The 17,223-nt window shown below is 55.8% G+C and overlaps 3 protein-coding genes across 3 annotated transcripts; all 3 read right to left on the reverse strand.

Annotated features, from left to right (window-relative positions):
- Window positions 1-5,648: 5,648 nt before the first annotated feature.
- Window positions 5,649-7,820, reverse strand: PHYSODRAFT_472956 (hypothetical protein; the record flags this gene model as incomplete). The annotated part of the gene is made up of 1 exon (XM_009516076.1): window positions 5,649-7,820. The coding sequence occupies one exon, from the start codon at window positions 7,818-7,820 to the stop codon at window positions 5,649-5,651; it is 2,172 nt and encodes a 723-aa protein (XP_009514371.1).
- A 1,465-nt stretch (window positions 7,821-9,285) lies between these two features.
- PHYSODRAFT_392675 (hypothetical protein) lies at window positions 9,286-10,224 on the reverse strand (the record flags this gene model as incomplete). The annotated part of the gene is made up of 2 exons (XM_009516077.1): window positions 9,286-9,363; window positions 9,439-10,224. Coding segments are annotated over 2 exons (864 nt in total), but the record flags the coding sequence as incomplete, so codon positions are not given.
- A 3,681-nt stretch (window positions 10,225-13,905) lies between these two features.
- PHYSODRAFT_293167 (hypothetical protein) lies at window positions 13,906-14,934 on the reverse strand (the record flags this gene model as incomplete). Its single annotated transcript, XM_009516078.1, has 4 exons — window positions 13,906-13,930; window positions 13,963-14,656; window positions 14,702-14,839; window positions 14,886-14,934. 4 exons carry the CDS (start codon window positions 14,932-14,934, stop codon window positions 13,906-13,908), a joined length of 906 nt encoding a protein of 301 aa, XP_009514373.1.
- Between the last annotated feature and the right edge of the window lie 2,289 nt (window positions 14,935-17,223).

Consider the following 17,223-nt stretch of genomic DNA (forward strand, 5'->3'; position numbering starts at 1 on the left):
TTGCACACTCGGTGTAGCCACAAGCTAATCTCCACAATTTCATGTCATTCACGTTCATCACCTCACTTCTTCGTCTTAGTCTTATGTCATTCGGTCCGTCTGCTCTTCATTCTGTCGCTCACTCCATTCAGGGGCACAGTCACTGGTCGATTTAGTCGGCATCTTCATTTTTCCACTACTCTACTCGAATTCTCCACAAATTCAGTGTCGACAGTTCACAATCAAAATCACATTCAGTTTCAGTCAGGTCACACGTCGGCGGTCAGGATCGAGTGTTCAATCCGGTACTAGACACTGGGGTGGTCATCACCAGCCTGCATAGACTGGAACCTGGCCTTAGCACGGGCACTCTGATTGAATTCATACAGAAGCGCACCACAATTGAGTCTGGTCACTGGTAACCACTCAGGATCGTCGTATCCTTTCCACTTGATCAGGTACTCGCGGGCTCTCTTGGAAGTACGAGTGCGCTTGGCCCACCGGAGGTCCAGGATCTTTTCCACTTCGTACTCATCATTCTGTTCGTCCGGCTCCCAGCTGTCCTCGGGCAGCAGAGCTGCATCGAAATCGTCGTCATCATCCAGATCGAGTTCCGCGGTAGGTCGCTTCGGAAACAGAGCGCGAGGCCTGAGGCGGCTGATGTGTACCCAGGAGTTAACACGATATCCTGTGTCCTCCACCTTGAGTTTCACTCTGAAGTTATCGTGTACCTCTTCGATCCTGAACGGCCCATGCCACATGTGAGCCAGCTTGCGGCTCAATCCGGTCTGGACTTTCGGGCTGTAGAGCCATACCGAATCACCCTTCTCAAATCCTGTCTTCAGCCTCTCGGACAATTCTCTCAACTTGCGTGTCTGTTCTTCCGATCGTGTTCGCTTCGCTTGTCTCTGGAGGTCCTCGGCACAGGCTATTGCGTAGCTGTAGTCGCGCTGAAATTTCCGACGCCACTCGTACGCAGTGCGTTAAGGCATACTGGATGGTTTCGGTCCTAACATCGCCGACACCGTGCCTTGCGCATCCCAACCGTGTACCAGATAGAATGGAGTGTCCAATCGGGTCGCGTCGAACGAGGTGTTGAGGGCGAACATCAGTCGCTCAGCGTGATCATCCAAGTCAGACTGGTCAGACTCAGCGATGTAAGCGCGGACGCTCCGGATGACGGTCTGCACCAAACGTTCCTGTTGGCCGTTCGCTTGAAGACGATATGCCAACGTGGTACGCTGACGACTGCCGAGTAGCTCCCGAAACCGAGTGAAGACCTCACTCATGAAACGTGGGTCTTGATCGTGTCTGATCATCGACGACGCACCGAAATCCCGGAAGACTCGCTCTTCATAGGCATCTGCTACATCCTGTGCCGTCGTAGACGACATGGGTTTGCACATCACGTAACCAGAGAATGAATCCTGAAACAGCAGTAGGAAGGTGTCCCCTCGTGCCGACTTGGGCATGTGCGTCACAAAATCCATCGACACAACTTCAAACGGGCGCCTGGGCTCGATGTTACCAAGTGACGGTCCATGATTGGGAGGTCGCCCCTTTCCACTTGCACAGTCAACGCACTCCTTCACGAAATGTTCCACGTCGGCATACATGCCGGGCCAGTAGAACTCGGAGCGTAACCGCTCGTGGGTGCGGGTAATCCCCTGGTGTCCACCTTGAAAGTCCTCGTGAGCGTAATGCAGCAAGTCAGCGTACAGGGTTTGCGGCACCACAAGACATGGCTTATCATGTACGTCCCGAGGTCGATCTCGAGTAGACCGCGCGAGTCGATACAGGATGCCTCTGGCATCCAGTGCATACAAGTCCGAGAGCTTCGCGATCTTGCGAAGCCGCCTCGGAGAGAATCGATCCAGGTCGCCACTTAGACACGCTTTGACTTCCGAAATGAACTCATCCTGATCCTGGTGTGCCTTAACCCTGCGCCACCTCTCGGCTTGGAACTCCAATGGGCCCAATGGGTCACTCGACTCTGTCTGCTCCTGTGTTCTCAATCTGGTCAGGACCGCCATGACTCGAGCACAGTGAGGTAACGGAGCAGAACCGGGGTCCTGTTCGACATTGTCTGGTGACCCACATCCGGTGTCACCACCTTCTTAGCAGCCGATCCATCTGGTGCATCCTGAACTCCCTCACTCACATCCTGCGCCACAACCACTGGCTTCATCAGCTTTTCGTGGATCTTTGACACTCGCTGCAGATGGATTCGTTCCTCCTCATCCTGGACATTCCACGTGATACCCAGCGCTAGCGTCTTGGAGGTCAGGTAGTCCGCGGCCGAATTGTATTCGCGTTTCACATGAACGAACCGAAGCGTACTGAATCATCCTTTCAGAGTTTTGCACCGAGCCAGATGTCGTTGAAGGTTGGGTTGGTTGCAGTTAATCAGCCCTTGGACTTGTTGTATCACAATGCGAGAGTCTCCAACCACGATCAGGTCTTGAACGCCCCGATCCAGTGCCATGGTCAGTCCATTCAGTAAGCCGTGATATTCTGCATCGTTCACAGTGACAACACTCAGGATGAAACCTTGTGCATCCAGTACGCCCCAACCGGGAAGGCTCCACAAGACGCATCCGCAGCTTCCTTGGCGAGTCGACGTCTTGGCTGCTCCGTCGAAGCTTAACACAATACCTTCGAAGTCAGCATCCAACATCTCCATGCTCACCACTGGTGGTGGCTTGACCCGCCCCTTGGCTGGAATCAGCGACTCGGCGATCCGGTCCAGGTGCTCTTGGGGGGTGATACCCGCACCGAGTATAGCGGCTAGACCGTCTTCATCTCGCTGAATTCGGCGAACTTCCAGGTCCCACTGGGAAAGAGTGACGCCCCATGGTACGCAACGTCCATCCGCCGACTTGGACTGAATCACCCACTTGAGTACCGAATAGCGGGTGTACACGATTATCAGTACTCTCATGATCGCGATGACTTCCTTCTCCGCAACGTGATACCGGACTTCCGAGTCATTCAGTACACGCCCCGTGTAACGGACGGGCTGAATCAGTCCGTCATGCTCATGACCGAGGACTGCACAGGCTGCCCACTGGTTCGCGTGAGGAATGATGACGAACGGCTTGGTCCGGTCCGGATGACGTAGCAATGGGGTCGACACGATCTTCCGCTTCAGGATCTCGAACGCTTCCTTCGCCCTCGACAAGTCCCTACCGGATCGGACTTGATCGTCGCTCAGCTCGTACAGGACTGCAGCTACCACCGGAAAATCCTCTATGAACTTGTGGTAGTAGTTCAGACTGCCGAGGAAGGACTGGATCCCCTTCAGAGTAGACGGGAATGGTAGATCCAGTACGCCCTTAGCGATCTTCGGCGACGCCCTGAGTCCTTCTGCACTGATCTCATGAGAGAGATACGGGAACGAGTGCTTACCGAATTCACTCTTCGGTAGACTGACAGAGATGTTCCAATACCACAACCGAAACAGTAGCGCATCCGGATCGATGCAAAGTTGATCCCACGTAGGCGCCCCATGCGCGATGTCATCAATGTACGAGCTCCGTCCTAGGACAGGGCCCATCTGCATCGGCGCCGGGATGTTACGTTGGAACACGGTCATCTGGTCTGTCAGCGCGGGTAGACGTCGGCCAGACAGGATTTCGCCGTCCGATCCGGTGTCGCTCCCTGCGACGTTGTCCTCCTGCGGCTTCAAACCCAGATAATCCAGTACGTCCTGATCCACTTGCGTTTCCTCACCAGGTGGTAACCGAACAAAGCCCCACAGACAGTTGTTGAGCATCTGCTGGTACACCAGCGGAGCATTCTTCAGACCAAATGGCATGCGTCGCCACTGGTAGTGACCGAATGGCGACACGAACGTCGAGATGAGCTTGGCTCGCTCTGTCATCCTGATCGCCCAGAAGCCGCTGGTCATGTCCAGACTCATAGACCACATCGCGCTCTCGAACCCGATTAGCAGGTCATTAATGAGCGGGAGAGGATAGTTGGACAACTGGATAAACCCGTTCACGATCCGGTAATCAATGCCCATCCGGATGTCGACCCCGTTCTTCTTCAGTACGATCACGATCGGTGACGCCCAGGGTGACGTAGATGTCTCGATCAATCCAGTCTCCAACAACTTCTTCAGCAACTCGTACACCTTCATCGCAAGGTGCGGCGCAACCGAGCGTGCCTTTTGTGTGACAGGCTTAGCGTCTCCCACATCCAGATCGCAAACGACTCCGCGAACTGGGGCAGGTGCCGCATTTCCATCACCTAAGAAGATACTTCGGCGGTACCTCAGGATGCCACGTAATCGGTGTTCGTCATCCGGTGTGCTCACGCCAGGTTCGCCAACATCAGCCTTGTCAATGTCGCACTCGGGACTTAAATCCTGCACCTCCGGGAGGAGTGCGACTTGGTCTCGCAGCTGGGAGAGCAGATCGCTCCCTCCATGAATGTACACGGCTGGTTCAAAGTCCAACTCCTCCACACTTAGTCGCATGACCCACTCGTACTCTTCTTTGAGTTTCTGCACCGGAGGGCAGGGCAGGATACCGGATGGTAAGTCAGAGACATTCTCGTCGGTCACATCTGGTGTCTTCATCCGGTGCAACCGCGTCATAGAAGTCCTCGTCGTGCAACATTCTCATCCGGTGCGACAGCCTCGAAAAACGCTTCGTCATCCGATTCGGTGTCACTGGTGAAGTCCTCAGCACCACGCGGAGTCGCACTAGACTTCACGGTCGGGTCAGTCTCTGGTTCCTTCGTCAGCGGTGTTATGCGCTTGAAGCTCGGTTCTTTCTCAACCAGGTCCACCACCACCGGATCCTCACCAAGTTCCACGATCCTGTCCGACTTGGTCACCGGATTCTGCAACACCGAGGTGAAACACGTCACGTCCTTCTTCCCGTCCGGATATAGCATCTACTTGGGCGGACATGAGTACTTCGCAGGCTCCACGGCGGGCGGTTCACGATCCCAGAGTGCTTGCAGCCGACGTTGTTCCCTCAGCTGACCCTGTTTGGACAAGGTGTTCTCGTAGATCATCACCTGCCACTCCTTGTATGCCCTCGATCCTGGACGGACGAACCGTCCTACGGTCGGGAAGAAACCATACTCCACAATGTAGGCCAGCGTGGTCCCGGCCACGATCCAGAGATTGTTGGACGAGATGTTCACGACCTTGACTGCCTCGAACCAGGACTTCGCTCCGTACACGATCTTGGTCACCCAGCGATCACCACGTCCAGCCCACACGACTTCTCGCTGTGGGTTGGCTTGGCCGAACCGGATGCGCACAACAGCTTCTTCACCGGGTCGGAGGTACAGGGTCTCTGGCGCTTGGACCGGCACCCTCATTCCTTGTCGGCGTTGCACCTTGTCCCCGTACATGAGCACATGCTCTTCATCCGGTAACTGCAGAAGTCCTTCTCGTACACACAATCGAACGCCGGCACAGAACATAAAGTTCATATCCAATAGCACGTCCACACCTTCACCGATATTCGCAACCCACACGTCCATGACGTACACCACTCTCGATCCGAGCGTGATCTTGACTTGCGTGCTAGCAGAGATGTAAGTGGTTTTGCCACCCAGTCCGGACACCTTGATCTGTTTATGCCGGTTGAGCTTGATCTTGAGTCTACGCGCAAGATCCAAACTGATCATACTCACCGACGCTCCGGTTACAACAAAATCCGCAAGCGGAAGTCGTTCACTGCGCCATGTACCGTAGTCAACTCATGCGAATTCTTGTCTGGCTCATGATCAACCCACCATCCATACCGCTCACCCGGTTCCAGCCGAAATTCAGTCGGTCCATCCGGTGCTCGCAATTCGGAACGGCTCAATCCAGAACGATCATCAATTTGGTCAGACTGAATCGGGTCATCGTTGCTCAGAGAAATCATGCATTGTTGGTTATCTTGGTGGCTGATCCTCAGCTCTGGTCCGACGTAGGCTAACACACACAATTCAGGGGCCTTCAGCCCGGCGCGTACTGGGTCCCCACCCAGCGGGCTTAGTGGTTTAACGGCCCCCCCTGAATTCGCCTCGTCATCCAATAGCTGATCCAGTAGGTTCTGCGGTATGTCCTTCAGTGCTCCATCTTGTGCCAGCTTCTTCAGTGCTTCGATGGTCTTCATAAGTTCACACGGCCCTTCATGAAATCGTTCACAAATCCTGCACGGGTTGACCTTGCACACGCGCATCGGGTGTCCGCGTCGGTGACAGCGATCACACACGATGTCTATCCAGCAATTCTCCTGTCGGTGTCCAGGCCTCTCGCACTGCTCACAGAATTCATTCCAATCAGGATTGCTTCTTCTCGGCGACTGCGGCGCGGAGGGCTGACCGAATCGAGACGCCCCTGACTGTTGGCCAGGTGGCGGCGGTCTCCTTCCTGAGCCCGTCATCACCCTGAACACTGCGTCACGCAGTACACCTTCATCCAGTACTGGCGGTACCAGGTCGGGATCCGCTGATCGTGTCGAGGCAGGAGGGACCGAGTCGTGCTTTGGTGCGACCTCGACTCGGTGTTCATCCACCTCGTCTTGGAAACGCACATGACGATCCTCTTCGCCTGATTCATCCTCGCTCTGAACGACGTAAGCGCGGCCAGGACCCTTCGGTCTGAATCGCTCGCGTTCGCGGTCTCGATGCACGTTGCCCGCGCGGAAGTCGCGTGGTCTGGATGCCGAGTTCTCACGTCCGCTGTCCTGGTGATCGTCTTCGTATTGACGCAGAATGAACTCCAGGTCGTTGATGCTGTGCAGACGCTGGCTCTTCAGACTGGATCGAAGCTTCGACTCGGTCAGCTTCCGGATAAAACGCTTGATGTGCATCTCACGCGTCCTAGATGACTTCTTGAACTCCACATTCGCCTTGCAGGCGACCGCATTCAGTCGGTAGAAGAAGTCAAGCGCCGATTCAGTCCGTCCTTGCTCGATCGTGTAGTACCTCTCCGAGTCGGACATCCTAGACCGGAAGTACTTGCGCTTGAACGCATGGGATAGCTGGGTCCAGTCGTCTCGTACATGCCTCGGCAATTGTGCACGCCAGTGGCGAGCGGATGTAGGAAGCTTCAGGCGTAACTCGTACACCTTCATGCTGTCCGTCCAACCACCCTGAACGGTCAAGGTGAGGAATCGCTCCCACCATCGTGTCCGCTCATGGTACGACGCCTTGTCGTCGAAGTCTTCGAGTGAGTTTGAGTTCTCGTACAGCCGGAAGTTCATCACCGTCTTGCCGTCCTTCGTCGTCACCGACGTGGAGTGCGTGAGCACGTTCGCGAGCGAGTCGTCGGAGTCGCTTAAGCTGTAGCCTTCGTCGTAGCCGTCATCAGAGCTCGAGTCCGGGTCGGATCCGGAGGGGTCACCACTTCCGCGACTTCGCCCACCGGATGGACGCTTGCGCGGTCCTGACCTGGTGTCCTTCGCATTCTTGGCAGGCTCCTGCTTCACGGGCACCTTCTTCGCGTCCTTCGCGGGAGCATCCTGCTTGTCCTTCGCCAGCGCAGCTTGAACAGCGCGCGCCTTGGCTCCCGTGGTTGCTCTCGCCTTGAGAACGCTGTTGATCGTCGCCTGAAGTTGGGCTGCTAGAAGCTCGTCGGCACGCGGCGTCGCAGACTGGATGGGCGCCTGACCAGACTGGATAGGCACACTGGATACTGGGTGCAATGTCTCACGCCCGGTCTCTGTCTTCACATGCGACACCGAATCAGATCCCGATGTTGCTTGAGCCACTGGATTTGCCTGGCGTGTTGCACGAAGGTTGTGTAACTGGTTGGCCTGAAACCGCTGAATGTTCCGGGAAGATTCTCGCTCCCTCTCCCGCTCAGCTTCTATCGGGTGGACCATCTCTTGGAATAAATCCAGTTGAGCGTTGAGTCCCCGTTGCATGTCTTCGGTCCATCGCGCTCGTTCGGCTTCGGCTTGCGCTTCCTGTTGTCTCCAGCGTTCGGCGAACTCGGCGGCGGCGCGCTCGTGCTCTAGGCGTGCTGCCTCGGCGCGGCCGCCACTTCATGCGCCTGCATCGTCGACATCGGAGACGTGCTGGGCACGCTGGGAGGCTCCGCGACTGGGGCGTCTGGCCTCGATCCGGTCTGCACACTGCCTTGAGGGGTAGCGGTGCGTCCGGCGAGCTCTTGAATCGCCTGGAACGCGCTTTGAAGACCTTCATTCAGTCGGGCCGCGTTGGCAGCGGATGCCTCCTGGTTCAGCTCCATCCTGGCCAGGGCTTCCTGCGTCTGGCGCATCGTGTTGAGCGCAACTTGGGACGCCCCGGACATCACGGACATCGCTGAGCGGCTCGATCGACCGGATCGAGTCGACCTGCTCGACCGACTCGGTACGCGCTTCGATCTCGAAGACCTTCGGCGGCGTATCCGGTCCTCGTCACTGGAGTCAGACTCACTTGGTGACGGGCTTCGCCTCTCGCGCCTGGACGTCGTTTGCCGACCGGATGAAGCTCTCGACCTTCGGTCACTCCGGACGGTGGTGCGATCGGACTCTGACATAACGACATCGTCCTGATCCACCGCCGTCGATGACCGAGGGAGTGCTGTCCGGGTGATCTCAAAGACTCCTCCGCCTGCGCCAGACTGGATCGCTCCTACCTGCGCGGTCATCACCATGGGTCCGTACCCAATCGCGAACATGAGCCTCGCGGCATCGTGTCCGGACCACAGCGACGACGAAGACCAGCTGCCTCTGGACGATCGACCTGCTGACGCCGCACTGAATGCCGAGTCGTTGGATCCAGCCGTCGTCCTGAACAGGCTCGAATCAAGATCCGAGGGTGAACGAGATGGCGGACCCGGTTGCGCCAACACTCCAGTACCGGATGCGCGCTCAGACTCGCTGGACGCGTGGACGACGGGAGCGAGGACAGCGGCGGCGCGGACGGGATCGACGACACGGACTGGATGGACGGCGGGCGAGGCGGTCCGTGCTGCGGGCGCTTGGAATCCGGTTCGCCGGTGGACGACCCTTGCGGGCTTCGTGTCCTCCGGAGTCCGGCCACTCGTAGGCGCAGGACGAACTCGCGACCCAATAGTCCAGCTTCGTAATCCAACATCAATAGATCTCCGTCGTTGTCTTCCGCATGGTAGTCCAGGATCGGTGCTCGCGCAGCTTGCGACAGTGCCGATCCAGAGTTTCCCACGTTCAACTCGGTCTGGTCTTGGTCGTCCGGCGCATCCAGTACGATCTTGAAGGGCACACCGGATGCCAACTCGCGCCACTCGATCAGCTCGAACGCGAGGAAATGCTGGACGTCCTCGACCACAGAGCGCACCAGACTCGGTGCGACTCTGGACGACTGCGACTGGAACCACATCGGGATCCGGTTGTGAAACCTGAAACCGGCAGCGAAGAGGAGAGTCTGGTTGAGCGCAACGCACTCGCGCGGCGAAAGGATGCTCGGCGGAATCACGATGTCGGAGACGTCCTGTGCCTGGCACAGCTCCAGTCGTACCGGACCAAGCTCCGCGATCCACGCAGCGTCTTGACTCGCCATGGCCATCCGGTCCGACAGGTACTTCGACGTCGCCAGCGCGGCGGTCCACCGTTCGGTGAAGGCGGGTGCCAGCTCGGGCCAGGCGTACTCCACCTTGAGCGGGACGGCAGCGCGTTCACGATGCTGCTCCCAGCGACGCACTTGTTCGGCCACGTACACCTTCGCCTGAACCTTGCTCACTTGAGCCTTGGTCTCGTCGGGTCCTCGCGAATCCGAGGGCGCCATACTGGATTGGGCTTCCATCTTGAGCGCGGGAGCTTGGGCGGTCGCGGCCGGACTTGATTGCGCGGGCACAGACCGGGTGTCGGCTTCGTCATTCCGTACGCCGTCTTCTTGGACAGTCGACAGCGGGCCTTCATGCTTGATCGTCGGGGCTTCGTCCAGAATCTCGACTTCGTCATCCGGCTGGGGAGAGTCCGAAACTCGATCCTCAGCCGGGGGCTCAACCTCATCGGCGCCTTCCACAGACGCCTGGGCGGGTTCATCATCCTGTGTGGACTCACCCTCATCCAGTCCCGTCACCGGGTCTGGGACATATTCGGTGCCGGCCGGCACAGACTCGGCCGAGTCCGCCTCCGGAGCCTCATCCTGATTTGCTTGGTGCGCATCCAGAACGGAGGACTCCGGGGCCGCTTGATCTTGATCGGCCGCCGACGCCTTCTTCTTCTCTTCCAGGGCCGCCTTGCGCTTCTTCGCGCCATCCTTCCGAGTCTCCCGGACAACGTCGTCCAGGGCCTTGTGCTCCTACGGCGGCAGCCCTTGTCCTCAACGCGACTGACGCGACGTCCGCCTCCGCGTCCATCTTCACGTGCTTCCTTCCTTCCAGCCATAACCAAACTGTTAGTCCAGGCAGTCAGTAGAAACACCCCTTAAGACCAAATCAATATACAAACAAACAACTCGCGGTGAAATCCTAGGCAACCAAATCCGGGCACGCGCACCAGCTGAGGCGAGGCGGGTGAACGCCTTGATCGTCCAGGTGTATAGCACACTATGCCGGACCGAATCGCTTCGGAGTACCAGAGATATCCGCTGCAATCCGATAGTCCTCGGAGCACAGGATGTGAACCGGGGGCCGGGAGGATCGCTTGGACTTGGCGTGTGTCCTTGTGTCAACCCCTATAGGTATCGTTTACCTTTGGCGGACCGGACTTCACCGAGTGAGTTGTTGTAAATACATAATCGAGTCTGCTGGGTGTGTTCCTGAAACAAACTACACCGAATGAACAGAAAGTCAGACCGAATCGAAGGGACCACAGTCAGATCCACAATTCAGTATAACCAACACACAGAAATACAATGCCGAGCTAAACGTCACAAAATATACAGCCACCACTTATTCTTTAAGACCCTTGGGTGGGGGGTCTATACGCCAGTCAACTTACGAGCCGTCACCCAAGGCACTGGTCAACCCTGGATGCACACTCACTTACGCGCACCACCCTCACAGAGTGAGGGAACAATACAAAATAGTAGTCAATCCAATCATACAGTAGTCAATCAATTCAGTCTCGGGGGTGACTATCTCTACCGCCTAAGACACACAGGATGGAATATGAAATGGATGCCCGGATAGAGCACGCAAATTGGAAATAAAGCTCTCACAGATCACTCCAGGGCGCGACACCCCAGTCCCTGCCGACTTTGCCTTGGTGCCTTTGAGTCCCCACTACACCAGTGCTCGCAACACCAGCGAGGCCTTGAAACGTCCTCCGTTTTAAAATCGCACGAAGGCGGATCCCACGTATAAGCTCTTGAAGACGTCAATGTCAGGGGGAATTCCCAGCCCGAAGAAAGACGTCCGCGTGTTCTCGGCAAATTGGTTTCTGTTTGATCTTACGTTTGGCTAGCTATCTGTTTCACTTCACTGACTTCTAATAAAGGTTTCACTATGCTTGACTTGTCTTGGATATGCTTCGACCTTGTGCACGGGACTTCGATCTTCTTGCACTGAGCTTGGGTATGCTTGAATTGGCTTGGTTATCGGGCACCTTGTCGACGTCAACGTTCCTTCGGCAACACTCATCATCTGGCGACAGAGGTACGTGGGTACGGCGTCTCATCAAATCCGCACTGGACCTCTGCGTCTAACCACGTGAGCCATCCTGTGTCGCTTGACGTTCTTGGTCGATCCGGTCCTGGATTGCTGCTACACACACAGCAGTACTGGACTTGTTGTTGGTGCGGTCACGATCCAGTATGTGCACCAGTGGTCAGACCGAATTGATCATCCGGTCCGGCTTCATTCGGTACGGCACCTTGGCATCCGGTGCGTCGCTACCGGGTGCACCACGATCCAGTCCGGCAAACAGTGTACTTTGTCCTGCGAGGTCTTGGGCGCATGGGAGCATGGTGGGCATGGTGAACTTGGGGGTTGGTCCGATGTCTTGACGGAGCCAATGCAGGCAGCAGCCAGGATACGTTCACTGGCTGCACTTGCGCGCCTTAGGCATATCCTGCGGTCAGGGAAGTCGGCGGACGGACAGGATGTGTTACTCCACACCGAATATGAGCGCTCATCCGGTGGGCACATCTCCGATCCTGTGAGCCCATGCTTACTGCAAGCACCGGGTCCCGCCAAATCCACCATGCGCATCCACTATCCACATGTCACACTCCACGACACTGGATTCCTGTTCACTGTGACCAGTCACAGTCAGGCGAAGGGTCTTCCCATCCCAGCGGTCAGACATGGGTGCGAATAAAAATCCTTTCCCACATCGTGTCACAATCCTTACAGCACTTTGCTGCAGCAATGATGGCGAACGAAGCCAGATCACAACATGCCCCCACCGACGCTTGCGTCGGAACACTTAGCCGCCAGCATTAGGCAAGCCTGTAGCCATACCGATCTGCTTGCAGTAGTGATAGAGGCTGCGCTTGGGTAGCGCCTTCGTGAACATGTCGGCGGGATTTTTTGTTTCATTGATTTTGCAGATCTCCAGCAGGTCTCGCTTGACGTGCTCACGAACATAGTGCCAGCGAATCTCTATGCGGCGCATCTTGCTGCTGTAGGTCGGAGCCTTGGCCAGAGCAATACCGGCATTATTGTCCACACCTAATTGCAATTGGGTTGTCACATCAACCTCCTGTAGAGCTTCCTCCAGCATGTTGACAATGCCTCGACCTTCCATCGTGGTCTCACAAGCGACGACATACTCGGCCTCCGCTGTCAACTGGGCGATAATAGACTGTCTCCAAGCTGCCCAGGCTACGGCACCACCAGCAATTGCCATCACGTATCCTGTAATGCTCTTGCGAGTCCCTGGGTCGTTGTCCCAGTCAGCATCACAGTATCCGCTGACTACGATCTAGTCAGCAATTTCATCACTCGCAGAGTACTGGATGCCCAGGTTTCTGGTTTACACGAGGTAACGCAGGATGCGTTTTACCGCTCCGCAGTGCTTCTTCGACGGATTTCTTACAAAGCGACTCAGGTAGCCGACGGAGAAAGCAATATCTGGGCGAGTACTCGTAGCGAGGTACATCAGCGCTCCACTAGCGGCGCGATAGTCAAATGACGGAGGTTCACCACCCTCGTGTTCATCTTTCGGTACGAACTTCGCGTTTGTCTCCATCGGGGTAGCCCTGCCGTGCGCCCCATCATAACCAAATCGCTCAAGCACTTCTTGACAGTACTTGGCCTGGTGGATCCACACGCCTTTTGCGCCCTGCTCCACTTGGACGCCCAGGAATTGGTGGGCTATTCCGCCGTCCATAAAACCATACTGCTCGTCGAAAGCGGCAAACAGGGACGTTTTGAAGTCCACGGAGTTCGTTGCGAGTACAACATCGTCGACGTAGAGCTGGATGAGAGCGAGAGCACCATCTCTGTAGTAGACGTACAAACACGGTTTAGTCTCAGTGTTGTGAAAGTCCATCGATCTCAGGAATTTGTCCACTTCCTCGTACCACTCGGCGCCAGACTGATGCAGTCCATATAAAGCCTGGTTCACGCGGTAGACTTTTCCTTTCGGGCAAGGAAAACCAGGAATGCCCCGCACAGACTGCTTGATCTTCAAAATGGCGTTTAGATAAGCTGTATCAATATCACCCTGGTACAAAACGAGACCCAGCTTTGCCACCAGTGCGGCTACCACTCGGAAAGTCACCATTCGTGCAACCGGTGAGAATGTCATGTCGTAGTCGATGCCAAGTTCCTGGAAGTCGCCACGGCCAACCAGACGGGATCTCCAAGTGCAAATAAATCCGTCCACACCCGTCTTAGGCCGAAATCTCCACATCGTAAAGAGCAGATGCGCCTTGCTCGGCATCTCACTTTCATCAATCATCTCGAACACGCCTTTGCTGAACATTGCGTCTACTTCGTGGTGCATCCCTGCTAGCCATTCCTCTCGCTGGGGTGAGCGCATGACTTCACCGTAATTGCGCGGCGTTTTCACGTCCTTGATGTGCCATCTTGTTTCACTTGGTGCTGAAGTGGGGCTCACTGCGGGCTCGCGCTTGCAGTAGCTCGCGTACACATGGTAATCTTCGAGTCGTTTCGGAGCTCTTCGTTCTGCTTCACTCCGGAGCGTCATCCGCCGTGGCTGTTTTTGGAGGTCTCGCTGACGCTTGGCCTGTTGCACGTCTTCCAGCTCAGCCTCGACCGCAGATCGCTGATTACCTGTGAGAGTCTCTGGCACCATACAAACGTCCATACCGTTTCCAGCGTCAACAGCGACGAGTTCTTGCCCGGCGGATTCATTTTCGACCGGAGTTGGGCCGCCGCCCTCCGCGTCTTGTTCCGACTGATTGACTTGGGGACTGCCAATCATGTAGGCATCTACGATTTCGAGTCTGTTCCAAGGAGGTTGCCGGATCCAGTCATCATCACCTGGGGCAAATTGATGATGACTTGGTTCCTCTTTCACGGATATCGACAGCTTTTGCGGGGAAGGACTTGATGGGTCGTGCTCACTTTCAGGCTCCTGTGCCGCATCAATCTCTTCCCCCCCTTCAACATTTTCAAAAGTGGCCTCGACTTGGCCTCGGCGTCGGCTGGGAGTTCCGTTCGCGGCTGCAAATTGTTCCCTTTCGACTTGAGCCAGCAAGAGAGGGTCAACAGGGGCTTTTTCTTCTAGTTCATCGCTGAGATAGATTCGCGTCATGTCTTCACTGTGTACAGCGTGCTCTTTCTCATCTGCATCGTCGGCCGTCCCGGGGACTACTTGGTCTACGCCTCGAGCAACTTATCGCACTCGGGTACGGCCTGACAAACCTGGGAAGGCTGTGTACATCGGCATGCCGCTCCAGTCTTCGATCCCTACTTTGTAATATGAGGACTCGTCCATCTCCACGTCTTGATCAATCTCGGACATCGTAGTCGAGAAGGTCTGGGTCGTTGGGGTCGCGGGCTCTGGCCGGAGGTAAGTCAGCCAATACTTCTGCTTCATCAGTCTCACTGGCAGCCCCTTCATCTGACGCCTGGTTGTCGTCGCCTACATTTTCCATGTTGAACATCCAGTCGGCTACAGAGGACGAGTATTCGTCGCTTTAGCGATCTTTGTACACGATGTATTCGTTTATAGACGAGTGCTGGACGTGTTGCACTACGTGTTCCCTGGGGAAGTACACTTCGTAGCCAGCTTGGCCCTCCAAGTAGCCCACGAGAAATCCGATACGGCAATTATGGTCGAGCTTTCGCCGCGAGGGGGTCTTTGGCTTGTGTGCATACGCGATGACGCCGAACTTCTTGGTGCGGTGAAGATCAGGTCTTTTCCCCAGCATCAAGTTGTAAGGTGTGTCCTTCAGCGCTTGATGGTACGAACGATTTCGCAAGAACGCGGCAAACTTCACTGCATTCGTCCAGAAGGTGTCCGGCAATCCCGCAGCGCTCAGCATAGACTTCATCCTGTGGCCTAGAGTCTGGGGCAGTCTTTCACAAGGATTTAGGTGCGAGCTGTGGGCAGGGTTCGGCAAATACTCGATCCCACGCTTGCGGTACCAATCAATCATCTCGTCGTTGCCAAACTTACCTCCTCCATTCGTCACTACCTTGTTCACCTTGCACCCGGGAAATTGGAGCTCTGCCCACTCAATGTATCGCTGCATCTCCGCGTTCACGTCTGGTCCGTGCTTCGACTCCAACGGGTAGACCGTCGTAAATCGCGTGTAGCCATCCTCAATGACTAGCACGACCCTGTTATCGTCTGAGCATCCGCTCTTCCTTGGGAACAACAGGTCGGGAAAAATCACTTGGTTCTTCCGAGTGATATCACGCTCGATCTTCTTTCGAGGTGATGGCTCCCGCTCCTTGCCCATGTGGCAAGCTTCGCAGTCATCAAATACCGGGCGCTGTAGCATCATTCCTGTCACCAGATCGTGATCCACCATCAGATTGACGTATTGTGGGCACAGATGCCCAAGTCTCTCGTGCCATCTCTGGAGGTCACCAGCTCCATCAGTGGCGGAGACAGTAGCTCGTGGTGGAGAGCCCGTGTCATGGGACTCTTCTGCATCAACCAGCTTTCCACCTTGCAGCCGTTGATCCACGTCTTGCGCTCGCGCGCTGCGGTTGCGACTTCATTTCTTGAGTTTGCCGCTTCGCGTCTTGACCTCCGCCGACAGGAACATGTTCTGAGCAGCAAATTTGAATAAACCGTATTTATCACGTCCAACCTCCAGTAGCTTCTCATCGCCCTTCCATAACTCGTACACGTTTGCACCGAGCCGACCATGATACTCAATTGCAAAGCCTTGTGACACCATGCGGCTCCAGATTTCTGCCCGAGCCCCACGTTGACGGCCTGGTTCTAGCTGGATCCAGGATCCAAGTGGCGGGAACAGCCTGGATATGCACTCAGCGCCCTGAATCAGGATGATCAAGATGTGTCCAGGCTGGACCAAGATCGATGACCCTGAAGGCTGCCAGCCTGGAACCCCCCCCCAGCCAAGATCGAGCCAGTCATGCCACAAGAGCCGAAGACGTGACCGACCAAGCTCGTCGATACCTAAGCTGCCTGACCAAAGCCCGTGTATCCTGAATCGACAACGTGTATCCCGAATGGACGACTCTCCAAGCTCCAAGATTTGACCATATAAACCCAAGACATTAACGACCGACCAAGCCGACCGTCCAAGATCTGCTCGGCACATGGAACCTTGAACTCCCTCCTAGCTGTGCTGTCGATCCCCGCTGGATCTTTGCGACTCAACCGACGACAACCTATACTGAAACCAAGATAAAACTCCCAAGACTGCATGTTACGATTAGTGATAGCCTACAAAGATAAGACCAAACAGAGTTCGTTTTTCCTGCTACAGCGCAAGTGTCTTCGGTTGGGGGCCAGGCTATTCAGAGCTGGTTCAGACTCAAAGGAGCCTTGTGTCTTTGGTTCTCCCCCTGCAGTCAGGGCACCTCGGCTAAGAACGTAAGGGTCGTGTGTGGAGCTCTCATAGTAAGTATCAAATCAAGTTAAGGCGAGTACCTGAGCTGTCGTGCGACCAGGGTTGATAAGCTTTATTTCATATTCTAGTTGGGGTGTTTGCCCTGGACAGCACTGCCATTTCATATTAAGCTACTCCTAGGGCGGTTGAGGTAGTCACCACCTAGTGATTTGTCGATAGGCTACTGAGTGATAGGAAGGACTGTGTTTTGTATTGATTCGGCTTTTTCCCTCTTGATTGAGGGTGGTGCGCGATTGATTGAGGGTCTTGGACTTGCCAGTGTCCTGGATCTACCCTCTTTGTTGACTGGAGTGTAGGGCCCACCGTCCAAGGGCCAACCAAAGAATAAGTGAC

This window comes from Phytophthora sojae (assembly GCF_000149755.1).
Source record: "Phytophthora sojae unplaced genomic scaffold PHYSOscaffold_1, whole genome shotgun sequence".
Taxonomy (NCBI): Eukaryota; Oomycota; class Peronosporomycetes; order Peronosporales; family Peronosporaceae; genus Phytophthora; species Phytophthora sojae.